Source organism: Thalia democratica, chromosome 1, assembly GCF_965202585.1.
Source record: "Thalia democratica chromosome 1, ktThaDemo2.hap1.1, whole genome shotgun sequence".
NCBI classification, from domain to species: domain Eukaryota; kingdom Metazoa; phylum Chordata; class Thaliacea; order Salpida; family Salpidae; genus Thalia; species Thalia democratica.
The window spans coordinates 81,537,119-81,548,938 of record NC_139165.1 but is presented as its reverse complement, the minus strand read 5'-3'; the positions used below and the strand labels follow the sequence as shown (position 1 = coordinate 81,548,938).

Genomic DNA, 11,820 nt, shown 5'->3' with positions numbered 1-11,820 from the left:
TTAGTTGTAAATAAAATAGGTATTAGAAACCAAAATTGTTAATTTTTATAAACTATTTCACTACGCTCTAACATTTTTTATTGATTCCATATAGGCCAGTTACATTCAGCCGGTTTTATTTATTGAGTTGTGTGTTGTTTGCTATTTATATTACCTAGCTAAAGTTGTTAAATTAAGATTTTTATTAAGTTTAGAAAAATTCCCATGTCTAATTAATTTTCTACAATATCAATTATAATTCCAAACTTTAGAGGTATTGATTAAATAACTATTTAAAGTATGTGTCTAGTTCGATTATAGCTAGCACACTTCTACTCTTTTGGTAGTAGGAAAAACAATAAAGTTTTAGCAATCCATAAATTATATTTCAATTTAAATGAAATACACATAGCAAGTTAATCTTTTTAAGCACAGTGTTGTTAAGTATAAAGCTGTAAATAAGGTTTTCGTTTATATTAAGTTATAACCAATTAAGATATTTTACTTTCGAGCTAGTTTAATATAGTTACAAACTTATTCCTAAGTTATGAACAAAACATACTTTAAATAGATGCACTTTACTTTATTTTAAATAATAATCCTTAGTCCTGAAGAAAGAAACTATTAAATCACGAGAAAAATACAATCTATTAAAAGTATTAACAATCGTAAAATCATATAAATACTAACATCAACTCTTCGATGTAGACGTTTTCTTGATTCTCGAAACTAGAAATAAATGTTGAATTTAATCCTAACTTGTTCGTACTAATTCACCAACAAAGCAACTAACGCGTATTCGAAAGATAAACACAAATATATACGCATTTAAATGAAAAATGAATTGTTTTTAATAAAAAAACTGTTTGCTTTTTTAATACTGAAAGCACGTTATGAAAACAGTGAAAAACACTTTACAACCCGCTTTAAAATAAGAAATGAAATGTAAATATCAGAACATTATTGTTTTTTTTTTTTAAATTAGTGTTTAAAGCTTTGTTTTAAATAATTTAAATCCTTAAAATCCTACTTAACTTCAAACTTTTATATTAGTGTTAAAAGGGCGTTCAAAAAAAAAGTAAGAAAAAGAAACTATTACTTATTATCTCAAATATTACATAATTAACAAAACTTAAGATAAAACACAACATAAGGACAAAGTAAAAGTGATAGTCATTTAGTTGTCTTTAATCATTCTAAATTAATAAAGAAAGTGACCAAGCGGTTCAGACCTGTCCAAAAAAATCCACGGGTAGAGTACCAATCTTTGCGTTTCCTACCTTCCGCGCTGATTCGCCTAAACGTCAGATGACTGTTAGTGCAGCACAGTAGATGTCGGGCTTTCTGGTAAATTTTCTGTCAAACTGCGTAAAAAGTTTTGTCTAATTTACGTTGCAAGTATGCTTATTACACACGTTTTTCAGGACTAAAATGTTGTTAAAAACTATTTTTGCTGATTGGGGCGCATAGGAACTATGCCGACAAGTTTGGCTAATTTCTGTTTTGATTCAAAACAGTTGGCATCAGTTTGAGCAGGAGCGCAGATTACCCTGTACTTTCTCCCAAACTTGTCGCAGATTTTTTCTTCCGCAACTGCAAAATGAAGTCTTGGATTTTCGGGTCCAAATCACCATTAATTAAAATAAATCTGTATTTTATTCTCACTAATCTTACTGATTTCTCTTTTGTCTTTATCTTCACCTTCTTCGTTCAGCTTGGCTATTTCCGTGCCTGCTCTTTGGCACACCTTGTGGAAACTTACCTGTTATAACTTCATGTCGTATAAAACATTTTTGTTAAAGGTGTACTTTAAATTTTATAAGCGTAACAGTGATATAAATAATAATATATTTAAACATTGTCAAATTTGATGATGTTGTTATGTATTTTTTCACTTTTAATTGAGTGAAAATTTAATAAATATTCAACAAGTCATTAATACTCAGCTTTCTTGTGATTACCAACATATTTTCTTTACTTTTAAAACGTTTTTACATTTGAAAAGCAAACTGTATCAAAGTGACTGCAAAATTGAACATTGGTTGGTAGAGTTTTGTTATAAGTTTGAAAATGTTTGCAATAAACTTTTTTTGTCAATGACTGCTTTATTAGACAAAACATCTTTTTTAACCATAAATACGAAAAATGTTTAGTTAAAAATTATCTTTTTAGAAATTAAACAAGCGGATTTTTGTTATCATTTTTTGATGTAGTAATTGTGAACACTTGCTTTATGATTTTAAACAATTGGTGGTTTTTGTTCTCGTAGCCTTTTCCAGATGGTGTCCAACTAAGGACCATTTTTTAAAGATTTTTTTTGTTAATTTAAGTAAAGTACATATAAATTGGGTGTTAAAACTACGTTAATTTAATATACTCTATAACGCTAAATAAATCAAATTTTAATTTTGCAAAAGGTAAGGATTGAAATTGATGTTTATAAGCCATGAAAGAAATATTACCAAGCAAACTTTAAATATTTGTCATAAAACTTTCAAGGTTAGTTTTATTAAGCTTTATTGCCTTATGTTATAAAAAGAGACTTTAACTCAACCTGATGATATTTTATGATACTATAAATATTTATGTGACAATGGTAGAATTAACTAATTTATTTTATTAACAGTATTCTATGAAAACAATTAAGTCAAAACTAAGAATCATACAGATTGCTAATATTTATTCAAAACATAAAGCGGGAAAATAAAAAGAAGTAAATTCAATAAAATTATCACAAAAGAAAAAAGATATTTCTGTAAGTGTTATCACAGGATATGGATACTAAAAGTCAAAAATTCAGTAAGTTTTTCTTAGTAAATGCAATTTTCGAACTTAATAGAAGTACTTATCTTATTAGTTATACTAAATACATAAATTAAAAAAAAATTTTTAATCAAGTCTAAATTTTTTTTTGAATTTCTAAATACTTATCTATATATTCCAGTTATTTTTTTTTATTGTATATGCAAAATATATGATTTTTGTTCATAAGCTGTTGTACTTCTGAAGCTTGAATTTTTTAAGTGTTTTGCTACAACATTTTAAACCGTACTTAAATCATAATAATGTCATAACCAGCTTTTAAACTAAACCACAAGTATCTTACTTACATGTGTTTTAAAATTCTCATGAATAATTTTGTTTTTTAAACTTACAAAAATTTCATAGTGTATTATTTACCGGTAAACTAAAGAATATCTAATAATCTTTGCATTATTTGATATATCATTTACTATATATAACAAAAATAACTACTCTCAGTAAAATAAATAGTTCAAAAAATAGAAAATTAATAAAGAGACAATATTTATTTACAAGTACTGAAACAGGTACAGATTAAAAAAAAACATAGAATTGTAGTCTACTATTAAACTTTTGCAGATAATCACTTTTCAAGAGATTCAGATACTGTAATTTATGCTATTTATATGTATTTTTGAAAGTTATAACTTTTTAAGTAATTGTGCTATGGTATAAATTTTAAAAATGCCTTTTACTAACTGCGTACAAAGGTACCACTATATATACCTAAAAGTGGCTGATGAGTAATTAATTATTTCACGCCACTTATAATTTTAATTCTTTTAAATTAAGTCTCATTTCTAATAGCTTAAAGTATGTATAGTCGCAGATACGCCACAAAGTGTTTCAAAATTATTTTGACATTTTTTTCCGAACTATGATTTGGTTTAAAACGCTTTGATTTCTTAAAAAGCAGAATAGCTTCTTTTTTTTTTGTTTCATAAATTCTTAATTAAAAGAACTACTATACCAACACTTAAGCAAAAAAAAAGTTTTTGAACACGTAGATAAAATCAGTATCTTCTTTACATAGTTTCACTTTCAGAATAAATTTTAAACATAATACATACGATTTCTAAGTAGTTGATCTAATAAAACAACTTTAATTAAAGCTTAATACTTATGCTAAATTCTATTTGATGAAATTTTTAAGTTTAATTTTATTAGTAAAATTAGTTCAATCATAAAATAAGTACAACTAATTTGACTACTTAAATATAAAAAATATTCAAGATTCATATAAATAAAAACTAAAAGAAATTAAAACACTTTATCAACGTTTTTCATAGAACAAATGTTTTGAAAGTATAATGTATGTATTTAAAAAAAAAGAGAATTAAAAAAGAAGTTTAAAATTCATATTATAGTTAAATAAATTGAATATGACGTAAAGTTTACTATACTTTATTCAATTACAAAATTTCTAAGGGAGACAAAATAACTTGTAAAAGTATCATTAAATAGTACATTAATTGACATAATAAAATACTTATTTAAACACTAAATAGTACGTTTTTTTGATTTTTTTAAAGCTTTTAAACGAATAATTTGAATAAAAATAGTGCTTAAAATTTTTCTTTACTTTAAATAAAAAGCTACAACTCTGTTTAACAAAAGAACTAACAAAATGTTGAAAATTTACCTTCTGTAACGGAATCTTTTGAAGTTGAACCACAGCTGTAAGGTTGTATTGATGAATTGGCATTTAAACCCGTGCTTGCGGTCCCACTCATTTTTAACTATCTTGAAAACGATGTCTTCGTAAGGAGCACCGGCACTGAATCTCATTATGGAAATATCCGAGTTCGTCGGGTCGTCGGTAATATGATACTGAGGAGTTTCAGTCGGGTCGATCAGGTCTGGATAAAGTATGTTAAACTTGTAACCCTGCACAGTTTTGGGCGGGGGGTTGTCAACATCGTAGTGTGTTCGATTGTATCTGTTCCACTCAAATCCCGTTTGCAACTTGTTGAAAAACCTCGGCTTCCTAGGCCTGTATTTATCCGCCATCAGTACGACTTTGCTGCTCACCTCTGTCAATCCGGTTTTGTTCAACAGCTTTCGTTTGTCTCTTATCATGTGCTCGTCGTTCTCTTCTCCGACAACAACGACACCCGATGGCAGTTCCTTTAAAAGCACCGGCTCGTAGTCGAGCTCTTTAAAAACCTGCATGCAAGCTTTTTCATTGCTGATGACGTCATGACTGTTTTGCTTGACGTCACTGTTGGACGAAGATAGTTCGGAACTTTGAGGTTTGCTCAAGAAGGGAACTTTTGTTGGATGCGGCATTTTGCTGGTACCGTGCTCGTCGATATCTTTCTCGTTGCTTTCCAACATGTACTCGTGCTTCAGTGTGTCCAGCTTCGTTTTGAGATGTTCCTGATGTTTTTGCCTTCTCCTGGCTTTTGCCGCGAAGCAGCCCGTCATCTTAAGCACGTACTCCCAGTAGCTTACATCCGAAGACTGATTCAGTTTCATTTCAATGACCCTTCTTATTTTTGCCATTTCCTCGAACGTCTTTCCATTAAACAGGTTTTTTACAAACGGCTTTGCTTTTTCGTTAATTCCGTATCTCCTGCCGCTTGACCCACTCAAGTTTTCTAGTTCATATTTAGCGATGACTGTCATATCTTTCCAAAAATCCTCATTCTTTCCTTGTTCTAATTCTTCATAAACTTGGATGTATGCATGCAAGTTTTTAAGATCCTCTTCAGTCAAGTCATACAAGTAAGTGCACGGCTCGCAGAGGTCAGTAAGGTCTTCTGCACCATCTTCAGTGGTCAGCACGTACCTGACGAGCAGATCGATTGGCTTCGCTCTCCCGTTCTTGATCCTTATCTTGCTCCTCAGCTTCGCTTGCTCCAAGAGGAACGCGCGTTCTTGAGACTCCCACTTCTGAGAATTTTCAGCTTCTCGCTCAACTAGCCTATCTTCTTCGCACGCCTCTTGTTCTTTTTCATCTTGCATTTTTCGCCTTTTAATTTTTTCTAGTTCTATTTTTTTGCCTTCCTGTTTTCCTTTTACAATGTTCTTCTTTTCTCGACTTGACAAATTTTTCAGCCCTTCTTTTAGGAGTTTCTTATCCCAAACAAAGGGTTGTGGTAAATTAACATCTTCATAGGAATTGTAAGAGTTTGTGTATTCCATGCTTTCTTTATCCCGACCTATTTTTTGTTTTTCTTCCACACGCTTTGCTTCCATTTTTGCTAATCTTCTTGCTCTTTTACGCTTGGAAATTTCTAAAGCCTTTGTCAACTGTTTTGCTTTTTTTTTTGTTTTTTGTACTTTAGTTTGACGTATTCATAAATATTATTTAAATCTGTAAGAAAATTCTCTTAAGTTTTTTTTATAAAAAGTATATATATAAATACATTTATAAAACATTGTAATTTATAAAACTATGCATCTGTTGCAATAGGTTTATAAAGTACAGTACACTGTTTATTTTATTGTCAAACACCAAACTTAAAATTTGGCTGGGTAACAACTGGTTTGTTTAAAATTACTTCCAAAAATTTGGTTTTCATTCATGTTTTACTCAAGCTTTTTATTTCTCTTTTTTTTTTGTAAAAAGTTAAGCTAAATGTATAAAAACATCTAAAAAAAAGAATCTGAAATGCTAATTTAAATGTGATGCAACTCTAAGCAATATCAGGTTTGCTAGGAGATTTTTTTGGTTTATAAAAGTAAAAGTTATTTAGTCCGTTATAAGTAATAATTTTAAGGTAAAATATATGTTAAAAAGAATAAACATACTAAGAAAATACTGTTGTGCTTTTTTGGATGCACTTTACAACAAATAAATAATTTGTCTAAAAAAAGCGTCTTTGATATATTTTTGTGGCTAATATGAATTGAAACACTTTTAACTTGAAACATTTTTTAGTCTATAAGTATTTTACTTCAAATTACAGATTTTTCCAGTTTTTTTTTACCCAAAGTGTCAAATTCCAGGATTTCAGACTGTTTAATAACTCTATATACCTATTTTTATAGTGTTTCTTTTATGCTAAATCAGTCTTGCATCCTAAGCTGTTACTCATAGCTGATATTGAAAGCAATTGAGAAAAACAACTTATAATAATAATGTTACATTTCCGGAGCATTTCTGATTCTAAATTCTATTTTTTTTTTAACTAAAATCATCAATACTTACTTAGACACTATACAAAACTTTTTTATAAACTTTAATTAAACTTTCATATCTTTTAACAAAAAATGTTTGTTTGAGTTTTTTATTTTCGAAATATATATTAAACAATAAAATACTATTTAAAATCTTGAAAGCTTTGAATACTTACCAAGGAACTATAAAACAAAACTAAAAAGTATGAAGCAAGTCATAAAAACTATCATTAGATAAATAAAATATCAATTATAGTTTGACTTCTGCTTAAAACCGTAAGCTTGAGATTTTAAACATGGATTATAAAAGTCTAAATTGGCACAAGTTAGACTTCTAATTAGTTGTAATTAGGTAAGACTTTAAATGTCTTTAGATTTTCTTATTACTGTGTCATTAGTCCATATAATTATAATTAGTCTTTAGTAGTAAAATTTAAAAAAACAAGCATTTGATAAACATTACTAAACACTAAAAAAAATTAAAGGCACATTTCAAAGCATGTGATGTCAAGAAGTTGAACTGATTATTCATTTGCGCAAGATACTTACCAGCTAAATATATGTTGTGAGCCTTAGATTTTTGTTGGCGGTCCGTACGTTGCCCACCCTAAACAATGAATCAAATATTCAATGGCTGAAATATTAAAAAACATTTATGAGAAATCACCATAACGAATTAAAAATAAACCTTTTCGCTTTTCATATACTTTAGATAAAATTTAAGTTAAAACTATAAATATATAGAAAATTGAAATTGAAAAAGATTTACAATATTTTTAAGATAAAATATAAATTTACGAAACATTAGTAGTTTACAATTTAAATTTTGTGATAAGTATCAAGTTTCTGATATAGAATAACAACTTTTAGCTATTTTTCGAATCATTCGAAAAGAGAGCTTCGTAAAAACTTTAAATTTAGTGACAATATTGTCTATATTGATATAGTTGTACTCTTCTTTGTAAGTTTAAATGGAAAACTATACTGCCCACAGTTGCCAAAAGATTGTTATTGCTTTACCAACTGAATTTTTTAATTTGTTATCTAACGCTCGAGTAAGTTTTGTAAAAACTTAAATTATTGTTGGATTTAAAAATTTTAAGCTTGCACATTTCAGCATTATGCAGATTTTAAGTTTAATGTTATACGTAAGTTTAATAATTAGTTTTTGATATAGTTCAAGTACATCTAATATTTGTTTTATCATTTTAAATCTATTGAAGGAAACATGTTCGTTTCGTAGACATATTAAATTTTTCATTTAGACCTGCTATTTTTTTAAAAAGATATGTTAGTAAGCCGATTTTTCTAGTTTTAAAACTGAGGCGTGTTTTTGTTCCACATTGTTTCAATTAATTTTAGCTATAATGTTTTTAATCCACCACTTTTCTGTATAAAATAAGTTGCATTGTTCAAATAATATTTTTATGAGGATTGGTATGGTACTACTATCTTTGACAACCGATGCCCTATTTTGTATATACCACGGCTTGCAAAAAACTTTTAATAAGTACACGGTTATAAATAGTTTATTTAAATTCTAATTTCATATAGATAATTTGTAATACTACTACCTTTGACAACCGCTGCCCTATTTTCTTTATACTACGGCTACGAAATCAATTTTTAATAAGTATATTGTTATAAAAGGACTATACTCTGAGTTTTTATTAAGATTAAAAGTAAACTCAGTTTATTTATAACGTTAAACATGTTTAAAAAACTAATTAATTTCTTACCCTACTTTATAAACATTGGAAATTTTTAGGTCAGTCCATTAATAAATAGATTACATGAATGTTGAGTAGCTTATTTATCTATTTATTTATACCTTTTTACACTACCTGATCATCATAATTGTTAAAAAACCATTCTTTGAGTTAACAAATTTTTATAAAATCAAATTGTTTATCTTGATTATTTTATACTTTCATTAAGTCATTAAGTATTTTTTTGTTACAAAGAGAAAGCTTTTTGTATTACAGTGTTGTAGTATTGACAGCAAATTAAAAGATAAAACTTTTTGAATCAAAATAATAATAACATTAGTTACCAGTGTCTAGCTTTTAAATTAAAAGGTTTTTTACTTGGATTACTTTTTGGAGCATGATAACAATCTGAGCTACTGTAACATTGTAAAACTTATTCCGTCAGTGTATAGAAATAAGATATTTTTTTTATAAAGTTATAACATTATATTTCAACTATGACTTTATTTCTATATACCGGAAAAACTAAAATGTCCAATCTTTTATATTTTAATATCTACTTTTAATTTTTCTTAAAGAACTAAATGTTCAAAGACACAGACTAATTTTAATTATAAGTACTTTAAAAGTCTAATATTTTAGGCCGTTATTTCTTTGTTTTGTTTCATTAGTACACAACTGTTATGGTTTGAAATAAATTTATAACTATTTATAAACTTAAAAGCATTGTACATAAAACAATTATTTTATTTTTTTTAGAAGTTAAAATTTAATACCAGAAAGGTATTTAATGTGTATACCCAGAACGTTTCAAAACTTTAAAGATACAACTCGTTACACTTTTAAAATTTCTTTTTTTATGGACACCACCTTAAGGTTTATATTGTTTTGTAAAGTACAAAAATGGTTTTTGTTAAATACTTCAACAAGTATTTTAAATGTGTCAAACACTTTTATTTTTATTTGTTTGTGAAAGCGATAAAAAATCAAAAATGTATAATTTTACAAAAATAGTTCAGAGTTTTAAAACTTGTTCGTCACACAAAATATCGTTCAACCATACATGTGAAATTTCTAAGCTTTGCTCATTTATCTCAGATTTTATACGAATAGTTTTCAACACATACAACACGAAATCTTCGAAGGGTGTGACCGCTACAAACTTATTCAAATTATCAATTTTTTTGTCATCATCAAACAAATGCCACCCTGTCACCATGTAGTATAAAGTGAGCACAGTTGCCCAAATATCAGCGAAGTAGAAACATTTCTTCCTTATTACGCCTGGTGATCTGTAACCATAAGTTCCAATTGGTATTTTCCATAGTTTTTCCACCTAGGTTTTTATTAAATCAGTTTGTGAATAGTTTGTTACAGGTGTATAAAAATAAATGTTATTAAACGAACTTAATCATTTAAAAGAAAGTATTCTAATCATGTATTCATATTTACTTAAAAGCACTAATATAGATTTTAAGTATTGCCATATAAGTTAATAGTTTTATAAAAAACCAAGGTTCAAGAACTTACTTTATGAATTTTACAGTTAGCAAGTCCGAAGTCTATTATTTTAATACTTGGTTCTCCATTATTAAATCCAATTAGCATGTTGTTCGGTTTTATATCAAAGTGATATATTCCGTTTTTGTTCATAACATTAACAGTCTCAATTGTCTAAAAAATAGAATGTTAAAAGTTAACAAAATAAATGATACTTATTATATATACAAGTTTCAGCGCACTTTTAGCTATTTTGATAACTTTATAAATAAAACTTACACATTGAAATACTTCTTGTAAAGTTAGGCACAAATAAAAACAACATTACCTTTATAAACAATTTCTTTGCACAATTTTCTTCGATAAGACTTTTGTAGTCTACATAGTCTCCTAGACTGTCGTAATTTTCTAAATATTCTAAAACGAGCACATAATACTTATCGAATAAATACCAGTCTTCAAGCTTGATTATTACTGAAAAAAAAAATTGTACGTTTTGTAATAAATAATTTTCTTAAATACAAAATATATTTTCTTTAATGTAAACTAAAACAAAGATTTAAAAAATAAAAGTTGTAATGAACATAAATAAATTTAGTCCTGTTTTATAAAGTTCAGTACAAATGTAACTAACTTTAGTTATACTTTAATGCCTTTATTACTTAAATATAAAAAAAAACACTTAATTAATAATCATTGCTATAATTATAAATTTCCTTATTTTCCAAAAAAAATGTTTAAATTATATTTTCCTTGCATTTTTATTGCATAAAAAGGTAATTCTAGGAACTTTGAAATTTTATATATTCATTTATACTAACCATTTTCATATTTTGTACCTTCAACGGCTTTTAAAGCTTTTTTATGGGCTTTTATTTCATTTGGTAGTTTATTTTTAGATGTGTAAAACTTGTTGTATTTGATTGCAACTACTTTATTAGTTTTAATGTTTATACCTGTAAAAATAGTTTTTTGTTTTAAACTAGTAAGTGTAAAAAATATTTTCATACAAACTTTACATATAAAGAAATGTTTGACTGTATTTAAAATACTTGTTGTAATTATAAAGCGAGTTTTATTTAGTATACACTCAATAAAAACTAATTATAAAACAAACCTTTGCAGACAACTCCGTTTCCTCCTGAAGCAATATAATTTGTTATTTTGTATTTTTCAAAGAAACTTTCGCCAGTACTCGACTTTTTAAACCGCGTATCGCAAATGACAACCTTGCATCCATTAATCAAATTATAGCAGTGACGTTTCACAATTCTTTTCTGCTTTCTTTTCGGTTCACTGGAGATTGAAGTTACGTGATTTCGTTTCATGCCCATTTTGTTGTTTAGTTCGTATAAAAATGCTAAAATAAGGTTTATTAAATATATTTGAAGAATTAAGTAGAATTGAAGGATTATTAAATATAGTAAAATGTTTTTTTTTTAATAATATATTAAAATAAAGGAATTCTATCAAATTTCTTACAAAACTTTAATTTAATTAATCTGTCTAATAATTATTTTTTCATGAAATTTGTACATCTGAGATAATTTTTCATACAAACGTAAATACTTTTATTCGAACAATCTAAAGTTTAATAAATCGGTGTTAAGCTAAGTTCAATTGGTAAAACTAAGTTATATTACTAAGTCTGGTCTTCAGGTACACATGAATATATAAACATCTAAAAAATTATATACATATAGAT

At 27.0% G+C, this 11,820-nt stretch overlaps 1 protein-coding gene across 1 annotated transcript; it reads right to left on the bottom strand.

Annotated features, from left to right (window-relative positions):
* Positions 1-4,419: 4,419 nt before the first annotated feature.
* LOC145840214 (splicing factor Cactin-like) lies at positions 4,420-11,449 on the bottom strand. Its single transcript, XM_082947387.1, has 5 exons — positions 11,345-11,449; positions 11,233-11,256; positions 10,146-10,289; positions 9,723-9,951; positions 4,420-6,044 (listed from the first exon to the last, which is right to left on the bottom strand). Exons 1-5 carry the CDS (start codon positions 11,447-11,449, stop codon positions 4,420-4,422), a joined length of 2,127 nt encoding a protein of 708 aa, XP_082803513.1.
* Between the last annotated feature and the right edge of the window lie 371 nt (positions 11,450-11,820).

Coding starts and splice junctions, on each gene's coding strand:
- LOC145840214 (XM_082947387.1), bottom strand. CDS start 11,449: ATGGGCATGAAACGAAATCACGTAACTTCAATCTCCAGTGAACCGAAA. Junction 10,290..11,232: donor AAACGGAGTTGTCTGCAAAG/GTTTGTTTTATA, acceptor TCTATTTTTTAG/ACAATTGAGACTGTTAATGT. Junction 6,045..9,722: donor GTATGTGTTGAAAACTATTC/GTATAAAATCTG, acceptor CAAAAAAAAAAG/CAAAACAGTTGACAAAGGCT.